Source organism: Eptesicus fuscus, chromosome 11 (genome assembly GCF_027574615.1).
Source record: "Eptesicus fuscus isolate TK198812 chromosome 11, DD_ASM_mEF_20220401, whole genome shotgun sequence".
In the NCBI taxonomy this organism is placed as follows: Eukaryota; Metazoa; Chordata; class Mammalia; order Chiroptera; family Vespertilionidae; genus Eptesicus; species Eptesicus fuscus.
Window position 1 is genome coordinate 22,210,086 of NC_072483.1, and position 22,417 is coordinate 22,232,502.

At 34.5% G+C, this 22,417-nt stretch overlaps 1 protein-coding gene across 1 annotated transcript in view; it reads right to left on the bottom strand.

Moving 5' to 3' along the window:
- Nucleotides 1–22,417, bottom strand: part of LRP1B (LDL receptor related protein 1B) — a 1,704,605-nt gene that overhangs the window by 184,331 nt on the left and 1,497,857 nt on the right. The window contains exons 61-66 of the mRNA XM_054723549.1: nucleotides 17,253–17,441; nucleotides 16,245–16,393; nucleotides 10,554–10,647; nucleotides 6,781–6,897; nucleotides 6,381–6,500; nucleotides 4,777–4,896 (exon numbers count right to left, since the gene is read on the bottom strand). Coding sequence (XP_054579524.1) covers nucleotides 4,777–4,896; nucleotides 6,381–6,500; nucleotides 6,781–6,897; nucleotides 10,554–10,647; nucleotides 16,245–16,393; nucleotides 17,253–17,441 — 789 coding nt within the window. The remainder of the gene's footprint in view (nucleotides 1–4,776; nucleotides 4,897–6,380; nucleotides 6,501–6,780; nucleotides 6,898–10,553; nucleotides 10,648–16,244; nucleotides 16,394–17,252; nucleotides 17,442–22,417) is intronic.

The following is a 22,417-nucleotide window of genomic DNA, read 5'->3' on the forward strand; positions in this document are numbered from 1 at the left end:
AGAAAGTTATGCTCTGTTCAATTTTCTTTCATTCTTCCTAGTGAAGGGAAGTGTTGAAATCATATGGATAACATGATCCATATGGAAGATCTGTTGTCTACTTTTGTTTTATAGCCCTTAAGTAACATTTTCAAGCCACTTCTTTAGGTCAAAGGACTCTCTTCATGAAGAATTTCTATTCATATTTTTATAATATCTCTCAAATATTTGAATGAAAAAATGTAAGTATTAATTGTAAGGTTAAGATTTCAAAGGACAATAAAATAAGTAATAATTTACTCTGACGTTTATAACTTAGAAAGAGATTAAAAAAAAGTTCATATCTCAAACTAAATCCTACATTACCTATCTCTCCACCCACATTATTTCCCACATGAATCCTGAACAAGGAACCATATATGAACAGTGGTCTAATGGCATGAAAAATCTAGCCAAGACACCTTGCATCCTGGACTTTGAATCTAGACTGATTGGACCATAAGTATGGCTAACAGCATGGTCATCTATATAATATCAGTACTCTATGCACAGATCACAAAGCTAATAAATGGCATAGTTACAACTCTATAAAAGGTCTTTTATTCTCATTACTATATAATGTCCTGAACTGTTAATAGATAATAATGTACGGTATTGTCATAAGCAAAATCTGATACCGCTTGAATCCTCAACTGATTTTAACTAATAAACACAAATATAAGTTTTCTTAAATGGATAAACAAAAATATTTTCCATACATAAATGCATTACTAGATATTGGTGTTAAGAAAAAGCATTACCAACTTTCACTCTACTTATTTCATTTACTAATATACAGCATAATCATGTAAACATAGTACTAAGCAAAATAGAGTAAGCCCTGAAAATGTAAATGGTACAATATTCTCCAAGGAAAAAGCCAACCCAAATGTTATGTAAACAGAAACAGAAACTAAAACAATCATGAATATTTTTGTTCTAATGGTAGGCTAAAGAAAGAAAAATGTTAAAGTTCTACATTTCTTACATATTGTTATTATATGGTGCATAACACTTATTCTTCTCTCATACTGCTATAAATCTACAACTAGTTTTTGCTTGTGTGTGTATATGTGTATGTGTGTGTGTGTTATTTTATTTTTTGTTTCTAGAGAATTAAATATAGTTGGTAAAGGATGAGGGGAGCAAGAGTAACATTTTTCAAACAACAATGTCATGGACTATTAAATTTTTACCTGGATTTCTTTAAGAAAATCAACTACACAAATTGGTTCTTATTAAAAAAAATATGTAGTTTCTCTTTTTGACAAACTCTATTATAAACCTCACTGGGCAAAAGCTATTTTCTCTTATGGCTTTTACTACAGATCACTCCAAAGTTTGGAAGAGTTTGCCTGCCTCCTGACTCATTGTGTGGACTCCATTTCAGTTTTGTGCAACAAAATTTAAATATCACAGTTTTCTCTATTATTAAGACAGAGAGAAAAAAATAAAATGACATCAGCAAATAATGTACATCTTCTTGGTAGAGAGAGAGTCAATGCCTGAAAGTTACTAAAGATAGTTATAGAAAGACTAAACGTGTTCTACTTAGACAATGTAATTATTCACATGCAGTTCATTCATTTCTTTGTAGAAAAGCTAGAGGACAATTTCTATGGATAAGCTCTCCTTCAAGCGCTTTATTAAAACCAAAATATTTCAGTATAAAAGAGGCTCTTTCTCTACTTATCTCTTCATACACACACACACACACACACACACACACACACTCACACACTCACACATAAATATACTCACACATACGAAAATGACATTGACAGAAATTGGCCTACACTAAGGCAATGAGTGGCAATGACTGCATCCATAGCAGAGATTACAGCACGCATGCAGATCATACCACCCGGGCAGCGGAGAGCACCGCACTCCCAGAGAGTGTGCGGGTAGCGGGCCCGTCCTCCTTCCCACCTGCTAACATAAAGGTACATAGCCCCACCCTCCAAATATCTAAGACCGAGATTGTGACGTCACATGTTAGAAAATGTCTTCACTGAGTAAGTGTAAGTATGCACTGTTTTCCAATATATAGGATTTAGTACATCATGCTTCCTGCATATATGAGCACAGAATTTTTCTTCCATGAATTATCTTGAAATCATGGGACTAACACTTGCTAAATGTTATTCTTTTTTTATCTTCATTATTGAGAGTATTACAGATGTCCTCTCCCTGTTTTTCTCCCTTGCTCCCTGGTTCCCGCCCTGCCCCAGGCCTTTACCACCCTATTGTCTGTGTTCATGGGCAATACATATATGCATATAAGATCTTTATTTAATCTCTACCCTTCCCCCTTTCCTCTGAGATTCGTCAGTCTGTTCCATGTTTCCATGCCTCTGGTTCTATTTTATTCATCAGTTTATTTGTTCATTAGATTCCACATATAAGTGAGACAGCATGGAGGGACCTGAAGATGATTATGGTATGCAAAATAAGCCAGTCAAGGAAAGACAAATATCACGTACTAAATGTGATTCTAAGTGCAAGTTATTAAAACTTCTGCAAATAACTAAATTTACATGTAAGTAAATTACAATAGTATGAATTATTTTATTATATTTATAGTCATCAGTATTAAAGCTTTTCTCTCCAGGCCCATTCCAGGCTTTCTATCCTCCAGATCAGGGGTCCTCAAACTTTTTAAACAGGGGGCCAGTTCACTGTCCCTCAGACCGTTGGAGGGCTGGACTATAGTTTATATAAAACTATGAACAAATTCCTATGCACACTGCACATATCTTATTTTGAAGTAAAAAAACAAAACGGCAAAAACACCCGCATGTGGCCCGCGGGCCGTAGTTTGAGGACGCCTGCTACAGATTGACAGAACCCTGCCTCTGAATATTGTCACATCTCTCATGCAAAGTGACAACTTGAGAACTGAGACTCTTTGGTGTCTATAGAACAGATTTTATAAACTTTTTGTGCTTTATTTGCTAATGAATATGTAGTAATTGTAAAATGTAGCAATAAACTTTAATATGGAAATGTGTTATTCACATTAATACACTAGAATACCAGAAAATGTTATGCTTCAAATTAGTATAGAAAATATAATACTATTTATGTAAACATTAAAAATGCTATAATCTATTATGTACATATTAATTAATAACTGCTTACCAATATAGTAAAAGGTAAACAGAAAACATGTGAATAATGCATAACCACTTCTGGCTTCAATACAGGTGGAGGAAGAGAAGGAAATGGATAGAGGTGGGCTTCAGTTGCTATTGCTGGGATTTGGGTTTTTAAAAGAGATCTCTTAGGCCAAATGTTAACATCTATTTAAAATGGTACATGGTGCTTACTGTATAACTTTCTGTACAAGTCGATAAGTTTTAAATGCTTTATAATTTAACAGGCACTTTCTTTAATTAAAAAAAAAAATCTGATCCTTATATTCCTATAGCTTGAGTAGCCTAATTCAAGTTTCCTCGCCAGGCATTTAAGGGAAAATAAAAACACACTTTAATCAATTCTATCTTTTGGTTTGAGCATGTTCAGTGCCATGTTGAAAAAACAGACTGTGGAAAGTACAAAGCTACCATGGGAAGCTCAAGTTCCTCTCACAAGCTCCAGTTAGTGTGATTATAGCTAACACATTAATTAAAAACAACTAGCCAAGCAGCAGTTTATACACCAAAACCTTTTGTTCGAAAGAAGCAAAAGATTCTTAACAAATTTAGAAGCAAAACTCTCTTAGATGACACAGAATTCTAGATAAGGTGAAGGGAGGTAGGAGAAGAAATCAGGAAATGCACCCACAGGGAGGTGTGATGTGGCAGAAGAAATAGTGGAATCCAGAGACTTGGGGAGTGAGTAAGGCGTTGACCAGAAACTCCCAGGCAGAACAACTGATGAAGAGAATGTTTCCCTGGGAACTGGCAAATGTGAAATCTAGCAAATGAATTTAACACAATTTTGTCTAAGAAGCCTGAAAGTCCTATCTTTAAGTTAGGCAAACTTTGTCTTCTCTAATCAATTGCTAGATGATTATTTTTTATTTCCCCAACAATGCTAAGTTTGGTGTATTCACCTATAAAATAGTTTCAAATAAATGTTTAATAAGTATTTGTGAAATAAATTATAACTGACAACTATTATTCACTTCTGTCTAGCTTTCAACATTTTTAAGATAGGATAAAATACATTAAACAAAATGAATATGTTCTCCATTTCTTCAATGTTAATTAAGAAATAACTATTGTAAATAAAATAAATGATTTGAAGTGAAAATATTACTATTTCAGAAACAAATACTAATAAGTGATCATGTTATTTATTAAAACAGAACAAATGCTTTCATTGTTTTTCTTATATTTTTACCATATTTAAGAATTAATATTCATTGAATGAATGTAAAATCATATGAATTTAAGCAGAAAAATGAAGTCTAGAACAATATGAACATAGTATTTTATCGTTTCTATTTATTAAATGCTAATATCATGTACATCCTCTAAAATAAAAGATGATAGTTTTATCCTATCTTTTTTAAATCTATATTTCCAGAAATAGTTTTGACTTATGCTAAGCAATACTTACTCTTTTGCCTTACCCTTCCTTGCTTTTTACAAAATAGCTAACCTGAAATTATTGACTCTGAGAACACGGAGACAGATTTTCTCATATTAGACTTCAGTTTCATCAGAATTGTGTTCAAATTCATTGCACTATGGCCATCTCAGATTATGACATAAACACAATAGGTAAGATCCACAGTCACAAAACACTCACCACAGTTGGCTTCGTCTGATGCGTCTGCACAGTCCGGATCCTCATCACAAACCCACAGCTTGGAAATGCAATGCTTGGTAGTTTTACATTGAAAATAGTCTGGAGAACAGCTGTTTTCAGCTTAAGAGGAAAACATCTATTAAAATGCAGCTTTGGACAAGTATAGTTGTAGGGTTGGGGTAAGGGGTGGAGATATTGAGCAAAAAAGGATACTCTATATAAAAAGCAATTAGACAAACAAATGCTTAAGCTAGTTGAAAATGTATCATCTTTTAATTAATGATGCTCTAAAGGTGAGGAGTTTTAACTTTTAATTACAATGTATTCCTAATATCTTTCAGTAGAAATAAATATAAACATATTTCTCCAATGATGCATTTGATAAAAATCAGAGTTTTCAAAAACAGTCCCACCTAAATTAGATTACATTTAAAAACTAACTACACACAAACAATTAAAGGAGTTTCAGAATAATTTTTTCCAGATAAATAAATTTTAAATTTTATATATAGGCAGTTTTATAAGTGAAAAAAAATTACTAAAATTGAAATATACTAGTCAATGAAGAAATAAAAAGCACAAATTTTGCCAAAATCTCTAGTTGTGTAGAGTCTTTGAGGGAAGAGGTGAACATATGACTTGGACTGTAAACCACATCACAAATCCTAGTGAGTTTAATGATCAGCTTCTAGAATGGCTAACCATAAAGAACTGGTGCTGACTTTATTCTGAATGCATCATCTTAATCAAATTGCTGGATGACTGCACATTATTTACTGATAAAATTTTTAGAGGAATAAAATAAAACTTCCGCAAGACAGAAATGTTCACAGCATATCTTGAAATCCTGAAACTTGACAGGTGCTCTATCTAGTCTTCAGAGCCTCTGTGTGTTGTGTGTGTGTGTGTGTGTGTGTGTGTGTGTGTGTGTGTGTTCGTGCACCATCCTGCCTGCCTATGCACATGTATGTAAATTGTTTTCTCTTTCACTTAAGTAGTTTGAATTTAGGCAGTTGATGGAAATAAGAGGTGAACAAAATAGAAAATATTTTACTATTGTTCTTTGAAGTAGCTTGTTACAATACCTTAAATAGGGTCTTATTTACAGTTTTTAACAAATAATGTTCTCGCTATTTTGCCCAGATTTTATTTCTTCTCATATGTTTAAATGTATTTTATGGGGGGGGGGAAGCAACCTCTAATTAAAATGGAGTTAGTTTCAAGTGACTAATCATTAGAAAATTACCTATACCTACTTGCTATGAGCAAAAAAATAAATGTATGAAACAATTCCATAATCACCTATAATGCTGTTTTTGCTGCTTCTCTTAAGAATGATATGAATGAATGAATTTTGTTTAATTATTGTCACAATCTCCAAGTAGCTTTAAGTAAAGATGACCCATGTTTTAATTTTCTTTAATTTCTTCATTTAGAGATTATTAAATAACCCATCGCAATAAACAACTGTTTGGAATTATGTGGCACAGTTGCTATTATATTTTTTGACATCGTGTGAATTTACAATGCATAATAATAATTTTTAGATCAATCTCAGTTTGGGTCAGAAGTAATATAAGACAGAGCATTCTTAGGTGACTTACGACAATCCTTTTCATCTTCCTCATCGCCACAGTCATCTTGTCCATTACATCTGAGGTTTACTGGGATACATTTCTGATTCTTGGTACACTTGAACTGACCCGAGAGGCACACATGTGTATCTAAAAGATAAAGAGAGCAAAATTATTTGTGCTGAAACTCGTGTCTTCATTTAAATCAGTGTGGGCACACCCTGGCCAGATATCATTCAGATACACAAGGGTTGTGGGTTTGTTTCCCGGTCAGGGCACATACAAAAATCAACCAATGAAGGAATAAATAGGTGGAATAACAAACTGAGTGATGTCTCCTCTCTCTCAAATCAATAATAAAAAAGTCAGTGTGGACATAATCAGTTAAGAATTAGATTTATGTTCCTTAGTTAAAAAATTAATCACCTACCACAGTTGAGTTCATCAGAATTGTCTCCGCAGTCATTCTCTCCATCACAGATGAAGGCAGGCAGAGCGCAGAGCCCTGTTCCACACTGAAATCGCCCTGGCTGACATTTAAATTCAGCTGGAGGAGAAAACATACAGGTATTGTGGAAGGACAATCTTAGCTCATGACTTCTTAAACAGAGCTTTTCTGACATTCAAATGTTCATACTATTATTATAGTAAATATATCCTAGAGCACAATGGCAATGTCTCACATATATAGCCAGATTCAGATGCACAGCTACACTATGAACAACTCAGATTGCCTCAAGATTACATTTCACTAACTAACGTTAAAAAAGCAATTAGCAACCTATAAATATAAAGGTATAGATTTAAAAACATATAAATGCCTCCTTACTTCAAATAAATGATAGAGGTTAGTGACAGAGTAGAATTTACTATAATTTTAAAAAATAGTTACTCCAATATCATTTTTAAAAATCACTTATCTTTGGTCACTTTGCCACCTGTCATGAGTAAGAGAGGAACATCTGCCTTCAAAACATACTTCCCAGAACTAAAAGCAAATGCTACCTATAGGCATCATATTTTAAATCATATTTATTTATATTAATTTATATAATTCTATTAATATAAAGGGCAATGTCTTATAAATATTAAAAATTTTTATGTACCACACATATTTTATTATAGTAAATAAATCCCAGATAATAGTTCATTTTATCTGCTATATTTTTGAGTTTACATAAGGAATAATAATAACTAGTAGGATTTATTAAGTATATGCTAACTATCAGGAACTGTGTGAGGCCCTTTCACATACAGTAACTAATTGAATCTCATCATAAACTTCTCATCTCAACATCATAAGCACTTTTATAAATGAGGAAATTAATTTTCATGGACAGAAAAGTTTCAAGTGTCAGACTCAGAATTTAAATCCAGATCTGACTTTGAAGTCTTCTCACAAACTATATTGCTGGCAATAAAACATTTTTTTTCACTGATGATCCTAATGTATGTTACTAATCACTGACTGCGATTAATAGAAACTAATAATGATTTATTAATTCAAACCAGTCAATCAAATGTTGATAAATTATATTTTAAATTTTCTACAGAAAATAACATATTTATAATTATGATATTAATTAAACATTTTATTAACACTTAAAAATAACTCTTAATACATGATGACTTCCATAGAAGTGAGTTCTAAAATGCTGAGTCATTTACCTCCAATATATAATGTTTATTAATTAATCACACTCAATATTTCAACTGTGGTATACTTAGTTTTCTCATGCTCTAAACATGTTCATTTCCTCTATTTTCTATTGCTTCCTGTAAAGTTTCCTGTAATGTTCCTTTGCTACTAAAAAAACCCTCCCCTAAGATTGAGGTACATTCCTGCTTCTATCTCTGGGAAAGAACTGGGAAGCCTCCCTGACTTTTAAATTTGCCTCTAGAATGATACATGGTGAATTCAAATCGCATAGGAAATGGAATTACAAACTCATGATGCCAGAGAATTTTTAATACATGTCTCCTATCTACATTTATGTAAAAAACATTATGTAAGTAGGCAAGTATGTGAAACTGGGATCAAGCTTTCCTGTCTTTTAAAGTGCAATTATAGGTATTGTCAGTATCTCTTAGTAGTCCCCAATGTTGATGATATAGCTACTCAAAAATGAATTCTACACACTCCACAGACTCATGTACATCATTTCCACCTCACCATGACTCTCAAAATTAAATTATGCCTACAGATGTTCAATGCTGTTAAACCATCAACTCCAAGTAAGAGATCATTTATTAAAAGATCACAGAGACCTGGGTGATGTGGCTCCATGGCTGAGCAACTACCTATGAACCAGAAGAAGGTCTCAATGTAATTCCCTGAGTTGCTGCTCAATCCCCAGTAGCGGGGTGCAGGAGGTAGCCAATCAATGATTCTCATCATTAATGTTTCTATCTCTCCCTTTCTCTCTACAGTCAGTAAAACTATATTTAAAAAATCACAAAGATAATGCCACCAATAAAAATGTGTAGTATTGGTATTTAACCAAGACAAGAGGCTTTTAGATATCAGATGTCTCTTAGGTTCCCTTCAAAAGACATTAAAGTTTTGTTTGCTCACCATACAGTCTGACTTTTCATAAATTGTCAGTATTTAAATACTGCAATTTTGTCAGCGCATAAATGTGAAAAAAAAAACTCATCAAACTAAATTTGTCGTTAATTTTTGTATATCAATTTGATTGCAGCATGAAATTTTAGACTAGATTAGAGTAGAGTTCAGGAACTGAAACTATGTTAGAAGGGAAAGCATTGGGTGCTAATGACTCTCTCTGCAGGGCATCATGGTGATATTTCCCATTAGGGAATCTGGGCGGGAAAGGTCATGTTCACATGCGAACTAAATTAACACATTTATGCATGTTTATTTCTATAAATGACACGAATCAGTTGTATTTATTTTCTTTACTATATCAAGAGAAAGTTTACCTTATTGTGGGGAAATTAATAACTTCCTTTAAATGAGTAAATCTTAATTGGTACTCAATATAATTTCTTCTTACTTTGATATTTCTTTTAATTCAATAACTTAAAAAAAGAATAACTCAGCCATGATGGTATATCTATCCCATTCAGATAATACTTTTTATATGTTATCTCTCATAATGAAAATAAAAACAATATTAATAAATCAAAGAACAGAGGATCTTTGAGAATCATAAAAAGAATATTAGAAAAATGATGACTTTCAAAACATTTTTCTTCCTATTAAATATATTACTTGCTGCTTTCAAACATATACTAGTAAATGAGCTATGTGAAAGGACTTCAAATGAGCGATGGAATACAGCTCGTCTAGGTAACCATCCAGTGACTGTCAGTTTGAAACAGCCTTGTAATTACGTGGTGGGAAATCTGCAGAAGGAAGCAGCTAGCTTTCAGTATGACAGCACATTGGCCTTCTTTAGTGCAAGCCTGAGAAGAATCTTGAACGGAAATGTCAAGGCCAAATCATGGTAACCATCCACTGGGATGGTGAGGGAATTATAATGATTGACTACAGGTATCTTCAATTTGACAGGACAGTATTGGAATGACCCAATGGAGTGAACTGTACAGGCTATCAAGGAAACGTCGTCCGATTGTTCATTACAATCAAAGTTACCAAAGATAGCTTTAAAAAAATGTAACACCTAACCATGCCAATCACAGTCAGATGTCAAGATATACCTAATTGCTAGTCACTTTAAGCCAACTACTAAGAGCATACTAAATTGCCTAACTGCAAACTAACGAGTTATATTGGAAAAATCTGACTTTTCATAGCTTTTTAGTATTTTAATACTGACAGAAAAGTGCAAAAATTGTATCCCTTAGTGGTAATATTTCAGTCATTGAGTGACATTGAAAACTTCCCCATTTTTGTCTCCAGATTGGTGATATATTAAGTCAAAATCATGCTGATTGTTACTGTTCTGATCACTACCTGAAGCAGTGTAGCTATTCTACAAGTGAAAAAAATTAGAAAACTAACAAATTGCTGATGCTGTCACACTAAACATAATAGTTACAGATATATACCCAAGAAACTGCAACAAATTTTTGTTGTATTTTTAAATATAGACATATAAAATATTATAATTTTGAAAAGGTATCAGAAAGGAATTCTGTAGAAGTAGCTTAAAGCTTTCATTTCAGGGCATTAAGAGGTTCTAAGTTCTAAATTCCCACATTCTCCAATGTACTCACGACAATCATCAGGTTCGTCAGACCCATCACCACAGTCGTCCACGGTGTCACATTTCCACCAGAATGGGATACATTTATCAGTTTTGCAACGAAACTTAAAAAAAGAAAGAAAGTAAGTGAGAAAGGTTGAAATCCTACTCATATAGAACAGGTATTTAAAAAATCACCAGGGCAGAGCAGCCTAGCCTAATCCCTCGTGGAAAGTGTGAACTATGGTGGGCTTAGAGAATTCCATGGCAGGGAATAAAAGCACAACAATCAGCAGCAAAATAATCTGCCAGGAAAGCACATTGTCCAGGTAAGCCTCCTGGGATTGCCTGAGCACAGAGGAGATCACCCCGTTACCTATTGTCTGTGGGTGCTTTTGCACCAAACAGAGTTCACTGATTGCTACAGCGACCATGTGGCCAGCAAAGCTTGAAATATTGATTATCTGGCCCTTTATTGAAAAAGTTTGCTAAACACTGAACAGGGATAAAAATTATTAGGAAGAGGTACCTAGTTAATTTAATTTAGTTAATTTAGATTAACTTAATTGCATTGTATTTTCTTAGGAATCTTGGACAATTCAATTCACATTTCTGTCTCTGTTCCTTAGCCAACAAATGAGGAGGTGAAGATAATCTGAAGGACCCTCTCCAGCTCCATCATGCTGTGATTCCATGGAATTTCCTGAACATTCACATACTGTCTTTGGTCATCATGAATATCTACTCTACATAAATCTTTTTAAAAAATATATTTTATTGGTGAGTTAGAAACATCGATGAGAGAGAAACATCAATCAGCTGCCTCCTGCACACTCCCTACTGGGGATGTGCCCACAACCAAGGTACATGCCCTTGAACAGAATCGAACCTGGGACCCTTCAGTCTGCAGGCCAACACTCTATCCATTGAGCCAAACCGGTTAGGGCTACTCTACATAAATCTTAAGAATACTTCTTAAAGCAGGTGAGAATGACACAGTTATTTTCAGTTTTAAGAATCCTTAGTAAATACACATGAGCTTTTAGGATAAATAAGAGAGATTTTGATAACTAAAAAGCTAAACATAAGGCTGCAATAGGTTTTTCTGCTGACTTTTAAAAATGGAAACAGAAGAAAACTGCTATAATAAAACTTGTTCTTACAATTATTTAAAACACCATTTAATAAGCTGAAAATGTTATATGACAATACTTACCTATAGGCTATGTAGCATGTGGGTAACTTGTTGCTAGTGAAAATTTCCTGATTAATATTGTAAGGAAGGTTATGTGAACTGAAATTCATCCCCTGAAGCAGAGTATAGACTATTGCTCCCTGCAATATTGGCCATATGTACACAGAGATCAAGAAAGCTCAGTCAATTCATTCCTTAGTGATCTCAGACCACAAACTAATCTCCTTCTTTGCAACATTCAGTTCTAGGCTTACTCTGATTTGATAAGAGAAATCAAAGAAAATCATACTTTCCATACAGAGAGCACATATATCTGAAATAGCTATCAAAAGATTCACTGTAAATTACAAAAACCAAGCAACAGATCAAGTTTAGAATATTTATTACAGCATTATAATTTTTTTCTTCTGCATTTTAATAGAAATTCAGTGAAAAACATCACAATATTCTTCTGAAATTGAAAATATTAGTTAATTTTCTAAAATTTATTAATTTTCTTTTTGAAGTGTTTCTGTTGTAATCCCCACATGAGTTATTAAAAGCAAGGTGGCATTTATTGTAGCATGTTATATGCCAGACACTTTTGTAACATAGAAAAATATAGCCTAGGTTCAATTTTCTCTAAGGAAAATGTATTATCAAACTAAAAGTTTTGTTCATTTAAAATACTGTTACTTTCTTTAAGTAAGAGAGAATTGGATGTTAATCTTTGCTGAAAATGTCTGGATATCACAGAGTTGCTTCAGAGTAGATTTACATTAGTGTTTTTGTTTTTTAATAAGAAGGTGGATTTGTTTTTTCTTATTATTTCCAGCAACAATCCTGAGGGCAATATTGAGCGATGTTATTTCAGGGGAAGATCCGACCATTGGACCAGTTTTTCCATGTTGGCTTTGTCTCTGGTCATGGCTGTTGTGGCTTTCATAAATTATCAGAGGAAAAACATTACTTTTATGGATAGTGATTATCTGGGGGATAGAAGGTTAAGTATGAAAGCAATTGCCCTGAACATTAAACATTTATAGTCATTTCAGTATATCAAAGTACATTAGTAAGAAGATTTCAGTTGTCTTGGGTATATTCAAAGTCTTCCCAGTAAAGATTTGAAAAAAATTATCTAAAATTCATATTTTTAAATTCACTAAAATATGCCTGATTTAAATAAACACCAACTGTTGCAATTACATATGATATTATGGTTTGCATGCCATTTCAGTTTTAATAAGACTATTGAAGGTTTTGAGTTAAGAGAATACTTCTATTATATTTTATGCTAGTCAACATTTAATTCATTACTCTCAGAGGAAGATGTGTCTCGGCTTCATGACTTCATTTTTTTCAAACTTAAATACAGTAACTTTAAAAAGATTAATGCTAGCCCTAGCCAGTTGTTCAGTAATTAGAGCATCATCCTGTAGCCTGAAAAATCCTGGGTTTGATTCCAGTCAAGGGCACATAACTAGGTTGCAGGCAACTCTGCCTGGTTTGGGGCATGTGCAGGAGGCCACCAATCGATGTGTCTCTCTCACATCGATGTTTCTCTGTCTCTCCCTCTCCTTCTACTCTCTAAAAATCAATGGGAAAATATCCTCAGGGAGGATTAAAAAAAAAACAACAAAAAAAAGATTAATGCTGAATATAAATATAAAATATTCTTCATGGTAAATGTTCTCCAAGACTAATATCTTTATAAAGTAAATTGCAGACTGCAATTATAACTCACAAAAAGAAGCTGTAAATAAAATACTAAATACATGTCTACTAAACAGATACAGGAATAAAATGCAAATCCCACATATAGTGAAGTTCAGTTAAAACAGGAAAAGTCTTGACCTAGCTGTTTTGCCTCAGTGGATAGAGCGTCAGCCTGCAGTCTGAAGGGTCCTGGGTTCAATATTGGTCAAGGCCGCATGTCTAGGTTGAGAGTTCAATCCCCAGTAGGGGGTGTGCAGGAGGCAGCTGATCAATGATTCTCATCATTGATGTTTCTATCTCTCTCTCTCTCTCTCTCCCTTCCTCTCTAAAATCAATAAAAATATATTTTAAAAACAAACAAACAGGAAAAGTCTCCACTTAAAAGATAAGTAAAGCCATTTTTTTGTAATATATTTTATTGATTTTTTACAGAGAGGAAGGGAAAGGGATAGAGAGCTAGAAACATCGATGAGAGAGAATCATCGACCAGCTGCCTCCTGCACACCCCCTACCAGGGATGTGCCCACAGCCAATGTACATGCCCTTGACCGGAATCGAACCTGGGACCTTTCAGTCCGCAGACCGACGCTCTATCCATTGAGCCAAACTGGTTTCGGCAGTAAAGCCATTTTTAAATTACTTTTTTATTTTCTAAATTAAATGACTTATATTTAATATTTGAAGTTGTTGTTGTTGTAAAATTGGTTTAATATTTATACAGATTTTCATATGTTTATTTTCAATCATAAAAGAATTCTTATTGGTGTGATTTACCTACTTTATTTTTTTTAAACACAATATTATTTGGGAGGTATATTATTGGTTGCAATCATTAGATGATAAAAAAATCAAAATTTCCTAATAAGATAAATTAAGTTGTATCTGAAAACTTAATTGTCTGATTCATAAATACTTAGATTATTTACTTCATTTTAATGTCTACCTGATTAAAATTTGTTTCTATAAACTGACTTTATTTGAAAGAATCAGAGACAAAATGGCTCCATAAACCACAAGGCTTATAAGGATAACCACTAATGGATTATGTTAGCTGATGTTCATTAACTTTTTTCTTTAAAAAATCAATAAAGCCCTAGCCTGTTTGGCTCAGTGGATAGAGTGTTGGCCTGCAGACTAAAGGGTCCCAGGTTCGATTCTGTCCAAGGGCACATGCCCGGGTTATGGGCTCAATCCTCTGCTGTAGGGGACATGCAGGAGGCAACCAATCAATGATTCTCATCATTGATGTTTCTATCACTCTACCTCCATTCCTCTCTGAAATCAATATATATATATATATATATATATATATATATATATATATATATATGTATATATATATATATATATATATATAATTTAAAAAGCAATTAAAGTATTTTTTAAAAGACTAACTTAATTATTAGAATTCTATCTTTTGAATTAGTTGATTTTCCAGTTCTAGCGGTGACATCATGGAAGAGAGTGAATTTCTTTCAGTGTGTGCTTGTTTTTGAAATAGAGATGCTAAGACAAGCTCAACCTTCCTCTCCAGCTGTGACTATGAGCATCATACATTAAAGAACTGTACAAATGGGAAGAGATGGACCCTGTTCCAGGGAGGCCGTGTGTGTAGTGGTTAAAGGCACATTCTCTGAAACCAGTCCTCTAGTGATGTAACCCTGACTTTGCTTTAAATTGGCTGGATTACCTAGGGTTTGTTACTTAACTTCTTGGTGCCTCAGTCTTGTCTTCTTTTAAATAGGACTGATGATTTGAGCTGGCCACTGTTATGAAGATTAAGTTGGAAAAGTTTCTGGTGCATAGTCAGTGTTATTACCCTTGCCCTCGAGTGCACCTGGCATATACTTGAGGAAGCATGCAACCATGTGGACTGCCATCAGGAGCTTTTGATGTCTAGTCAAAAACATAGATCACGCTGGTCAGGCCAAGTTAGTCATTTCTAAAAACAAATTACAGCCCAACCAGTGTGGCTCAGTGGTTGAGTGTCGACCTATTAACCAGGAGGCCAAGGTCTGATTTCCAGGTCAGGGCAAATGCCTGGGTTGCGGGCTCTACCCCCAGTGTGGTGAGTTTAGGAGGTCTATGATCAATGATTCTCTCTCATCACTGATGTTTCTATCTCCTTCTCCCTTTCTCTCTGAAATCAATAAAAATAAAAATTTTTAAAAACACACACAGAAAACCAAATGACATAATTTCTTTGAGAATTGTATCTGAAACAAGATACTGACTCAAATATAACAAAACCAAATTTTATAGTCATATGACTGCTGCCCAAAATTTAAAAAAAAATAAAATCAAGTCCATGCATCTATCATTAAGCAGAAAATTTTAATTCTGGGATATATTAACTGCACATGACAACATTTTGAAGAAAAAAAGTTTCAGAAAAAAATATTTAGATTATATAATTTTTTAATTTGAAAAAAATCTATAAATCACTTTTGACACAATTTATTTTTTCCTTATCACATCAACTGAGGAATGGGAGAGGGGTGGAGATGGTGATACAGAGCAGATCATCTAAGAGTCTGTTTGTTTAAGCTGCACATAACTTAGTTTTCATCTTATGCCTCAATAACCTTGCTTTCCTTAATTACATCACTTTTCCTCGGATGATTCTGCTACTCCCACTCATGATTTGAAAAATTATATTGTAATTGCTTTTTCTTTACTCTGTAACTCTATGATATATGGAATGATTAATTTAATGCAAAACAAAAAAAAATGATGTTTTGAAAAGTATTTACACGAATAAAAATTCAGGTAAAGCCTTTATAACAGCTTGCCCATAGGAACCTATGAATTGATTTCAAGACCTCCACTCACCTGACTAGCTGTGCAGTTGGATAAGCAAGTCCTATTATCAACTGCAAGATAGAAGTTGGTGGGACATGCACAGGAATGAGTCCTTCCAGGGGCTAAAAGGCAGAGATGACTGCAACCTCCATTATTTATCATACAGAGATGTTTGGAAACTACAAATGAGAAAGAAACAACAAAAAAATAGGATAATCAAGACCAATAATATAATATAATATTTGAAAGAAGACATTTAAGCTTCATAATTTGAAATTGAATAGAACTTTGTAATGAAGAACACATAGATTATAAACATAATTTTATTTCATTACAAATTTTATTATTGTCCAGTGGCATTAATTTTATCATTAAATAATTTAAGGATGCATTTCCACAAAAACAAGCATTTTAGTAGAAAGAAACATTGTCCCTCAGAAAAAAAACAACAACAGCAGAGACTAGAAGCATTTTGGATGAAGACATACATATGTTTAGAAATATTAATGTAAAATAAAACAATGTAATAATGATCTATAACTAACAGTGTAGTCACTTTATTTTTAGATCAATTTTGTGTTTTAAGAAACATAATAAATACTTTATTTAATAACAACTGATAGAATTCCCATTAGACATATGCTTAAGAAAACAATATATTTCTCATTTTTACAATCCTCGAGCTACTTAAATATAATTCCCTTTACCCAGCATTCCAGAAACTAAGAATCCTGTAACTATTTTGTAAATAAATTATTTCAAGAATTCAGTGTCTACTTCTTCAACTACTTGTATTATTGTCATTTCTGCTTAATATGACTCAACAAATCAATAACTGTTTGTACTATTATTGAGCTTCCAATTATATTCCTTAACAGTAGTGCTTTATATCAACTGAATTCATTCTATACAATTATGCTAAATAATAAAATCTCACAATGTTTCTCAAAAATATACACTTAACCTTGGAGGAAACAAAAATGGAATGTTACTAAAAGATGTCGATGCATTTATGGAAATCATGGAAAGAATAATTACCATCGGGTTGTCTATAAGAATGATACACCTGGATATCTGTGATGGCATGCCATGAGTTAATCAGTGAGAGTCTGTCTGCTCCCGAGGTTTTATGGGCACGGCTGAGTGACTTGGTTTTCCCATCAGTCCAGTAGATGTAGTCTTCAAACAATGTTAGTGCAATCACCCCTGGAATGTCTTGATTAGGGACTGTAATAGGAGATGGTAAGATTAATGTTCAGTCTTGGAAGACTGCCAGTTAAAATATTCAATACTACATGGGCTGACAGACACAACTGCTACAGAACTTCATGTGAATAATTGCTGTGACAACCTGTCAGGCTGGCAAGGTTCTTTATTACCGGTTAAGAGAACGCAGGGTCTGGCACAGCAGTGTGCTTTGCTCAGATTTAGCTTGGTTCAACCACTGGGAAGACAATGAATGCAATCCTGCTCACAAATAATGGCTGCTTCGCCAGAAACAAGTAACATCCAACGTTTAAAAACTGCATATATCCAGCTAATTCTAACTTAAATCCTTGAATCTTCAGGTCATTGTACTGCTTTCTCCCATGTTGAAATTGACTAAATTATATATCCAGGATGAAATTTTTATCTACCTATAGATAGAGTGACTATAAGACTACCGTAAACCATTTTAGTCACTGAGATTTTATGAGTATTTTTACTTGCAAAATGAGATGGGATAGAAATGGAGAAAAATAAGTGTGACGGATAACAATGTATTATGCAGATTTAACAGCCATAAAATCGTTTAGTTGCAGGTTAAAATTGTTTTATAATTATACCTCATTATAGGACTGGGTTTAAAAGTAAACAGTAGAATGAGCATCACAGACATGCATTTTTCTTTCAAGCAATTCCAGGGTCCTATCAGGTAAATAAGATATAATAAATTCTTTTGGTGGTTGGAGGTTAAATAATAAAAAAAGAAATTCCCAAATTTGCACACACATTCCAATATATTCATCTGTATTTATTTTTAGGTCTAATTTTAGAAACTCTGAGAAAATGTTTATTAATGAAAAATGATACTGTAAATCAAGTAATAGGTACGTTTTTATAAATTAATTTTAATGACTGAGTATGTTTGACATATTTCTCACTCAGTAGCAACTGAAAGCTATCAAAATTTATAACATGAATGTTGGGTGTTTTACAGGCTTTACTTTTAAAATGTTGAATTAATTTATATTGTTATCTAGAAGTAGAAATTTTAAATCTACTGATTTGTTATTTTTATTCTGATGGGACAAATGTAATCAGAGACTTCACTATGGCTTAGAAAAAACAGAAATAAAAGAAATACAATGGGACTCTTCCAAATAGGTGACAATTTAAGCCACTGACTATTACCAATATGTAGGTTCTGGCCAGAAATCCACCTTAGAACAGATATTATGCATATAAAATATGTAAAAATTCAGAAGAATCTAGATGTGCACATATGATACAAATACTCAGATTAAATTATCTGTGTAGTCCTATACACAGGGAGCCCATCACTAAAATTATAAGTGGGATTGGACAGAAAGTTGAAGAGAAGGGCATGACCAGAATAAATCATGTTTGAGTTATTTATACAAACTATTCCCACTTTCTCCCTTTGGCTGTATAAATTCTTTTGGGAAGATAAAACAAATGTGGCAAATGTGAACAACTGGATGAATCTTGGTGATGGGTGATCATTATAACAATCTTTCAACTTCTGTATATGTTTGGAAATTTTCAAAATAAAACAAAAATTTCCAGAAAAAGTTGAAAGTCTCAGAAACATTCAATTCATATTTCCTTAGATGCAAAGAAGCAATTGCAACATTACATTCAATATGGATCCAAAAAGCTAATCATTACTTTAAAAATTCTCAGTTCACCAGAGACTCAACTGACTTCTTTTCCAACAAGTGGTTATTGTAAGAATTTGCCTATTAGAATCTCAAAAATACCATAGTCTTTTAAATGTTCAGTAATTAACTGCAGTTCACGTTTAATAAGCACTTGGGTGCCAGGAAGTAGGCCAGATGTTCTCAACAATGGGAGAGGCAATTCCAGTGTCAAAGAAGAAAAATTATCAAGCCCAGATATCTATAGTTCTGCAGTTGAGAAACCCTACAGTAGAATAACCATTTTATACACCTCATTGTATTTAGTACCACAACTCTATTGTGCAATAGTAGACTTTGCAGATGAGAAAGCTGAAATCTGGAAAAACTTAAGTAACTTGACAACAGAGGGGAGGGAAAATAGTAAATGAAGATGCTGGTATTTAAATCTAAATGAGATACTCTGGCTGCTGAGTTCTTTGCCACTTTACTTACTAGTGTTGCCTTTAAGAAAGCCAACCCACTTGGGTAAACTGTGGTTACAGATGAATTGTGTCCCCACAAAATGCATATATTGAAGTCCTATTCCCCATCATGACTGTATTTGGATACAGGGCTTTTTAAAAGTAACAGGTTAAGTGAGGTCATAAGAGTGGGGTTCTAATCCAATATGACTGGTATCCTTATAAGAGGGAGACACCAGGGCTGTGCACATACCAAAAAAAAAAAAAAAAAAGCCATGTGAGGACATAGTAAGCCAAGGAGAGGCCTCAGCAGAAAATAGACCTGCCAGCACCTTCATTTTGGACTCCAGCCTTCAGAACTGTGAGGAAATACATTTCCATTTGTGGGAGCACAGAGGCCTTATTGTCAATACACCAGAATGGCCAAGGCCACTTTGAACATAAGCCTAATCAGGGTGCCCAATGCCAAGATACCATGAACTGGTGCAAGGACACACGGTACACTGTGCCCTTCTGTAGCCAAAATATGATTGATGTCACCTTGGAAACTAGCCTTCTTTGTCTCTGGAGTAATATACATTACTGACCAGCTAGTCTGCTAGAGAGAGAGCAGCTGGGAAGAGCTGAGGCTAGAGAGAACTCAGAGAAGCAGAGGCAGTAAGCACAGAGAATATAGCTCCTATGTGTGCAGGAGAGAGGAGAGTTCAAAGCTGAGAGCTGATACTGCTACGATGTACAGCTAAGAGCTCATAGAGAGCTCAGACCCAGCTACCATGTTATTAACCAGCCAGTGTGCTGGGCAGGGGAGACAGTAGAAGCTGCTGAGCCAGAAAGCTTAGGTACCGCTACAATGTGAAGTGGCAAGTCTAGGGGGCAGCGTGCAGCTGCTCAGATAATAGCTGTGGTTACAGAGATTAATGCTACTATGTGAGAAAGATATGTATTCACCAGCTGGTGTCTGGTTGCCTGCCTGTACGGGCTTTGCTGTGAAGAATTGTCTTGTCTGATGGCTTTATGGCCACTGGCTTCTGCATCCAAGGAGGTCCTGCCCTAGGCAGAGGGGCTGGGACCCAACACCTGTAACTAGTGAGCAGAGGATAAAGGAGGAACTTGGACTAAGTTCCCAACAGTTAGTACAGTGGGCAGGGTTTGAGGAAGAACCAGCCCTGGTGAAGTTGGGAAGAACTGAAAACATATGGACTGAGAGCAACTCAGAGCAGTACTGAGCAGTGCTCTGGCTGGCCCTGACACCATTGTTTAAGCCACCCAGTTTGTGGTACTTCATTATGGTAGCCTTAGCAAACACATTCAAGTATATAAAGCAATTGGATTAATTGAATAATTCCCACGTAAAAATCATTCTATTTAATTACTTGATTGAAATTACACTGTGTATAACTCTTAGACATGGGACAATATAAGCACTGGGCAAGTTTATTACCTCTAAACTTGTAATGATCACCCACGAGAGACCCACTGTTATCAGATAATCAATATTGATTTATGGAGTTTGTAAATTGAATTATTACTTTAGAAGAAGTGAGGAGATAGAAGAAGAGGCTAGGTAGAGAGGGATGGGACCATGGGGACTGGGAAGTGGGAAGCTGTAGATGCGGGCAGAGTATACAGCCTGCTGACTATGTTCTGGTCCGAGAAAAAACACAAAGTGAGCTAGAACTAGACCCACCTGGGCAGGGAAAGAAGGGTGCATGGGAGACATAGCTTTAAAATGGATGGATGTTACTACGACATGCAGGTTGCAGGTAACTAATCACAAGGCAGTGAGGTGTATAACCAATCCCAAGGGTGTTGCTAAGGCAGAATTCTTTGAAAGGACCAATTAGAAGTGAGCAAGGCATCTATCTACCCTTAGACCGAAAAGCATGCTCTTTCTTTCTCTCTCATTCTGGCGTGCTAGGTTCCAGTGGATGTGCTTATGGCCATGTGGGACTCCACACATGGACTAAGACTTTAATAGCTTTGATACTGAACTACACCCAGCTAGTTGCAACATGGAACGGAAGCTCTGGAAACTGGCCTACGTTTTACTCTCCTGGAACCCCAGCTGCACCTTTTTCAGGACTGGCTTCTCTCAATAAACTTTGCTTCCCTTAACCAATTTTGTCTGTGAACCCATTCTTTGGTTTCGTAAAACAAGGAACTCGGACCTAAACCCCACATTGCAGTGTCAGAGGGATGACACATAGGTGAATGTGCAGAGCATGCAGTAAAGTTGGATGAAAGTGAAGAAAATTAGTCCCTTTGCCGAAAGTGACCATCTGTTTTATTTAATTCCTTGTTTGATATTAGCAATACAGAATAGGACTATCTGTAGTAGTTTTATGAGCCCACTGCAGGCCTGCTCATTTGGCAAACATGCTTATTTCCCAAACAGCATCTAACATAACCACTAAAGCGTTCCTACTAAAAAAAAAAAACAAACAAAAAAAAACACAGTAAAAACACCAACTTATGTTAACAAGAAGAAATCTAGTCTCATATACTTAATGTTATACTGTCTCCACAAACTACTGTCTGAGAGATGGTGACAACTTCCTTTAATACCACAACTAATGCAAAAAAAAAAAAAAAAACACACAAAAGAAGTCAAAACAAACAAAAATGTTTACATATTATCTTTTTAGGAGTTCAGCTCAGAACTCAGCAGTATGATTCCATTCCCTCTTTAGGACCTAAATCTCTTCACAAGAGTAATTAACTATCTGCTTAAGCTTCTGTGAAAAAAAATTACTATATACTAACTGCTAAATGATCAGGACAAATAAATGAATCCATGTTTTCCATAAACATATGAAGAATTCAACCCACACTGAGAGTAAATGAGATGTCCTGAGCCAAAGCATCATATATCTTGGTA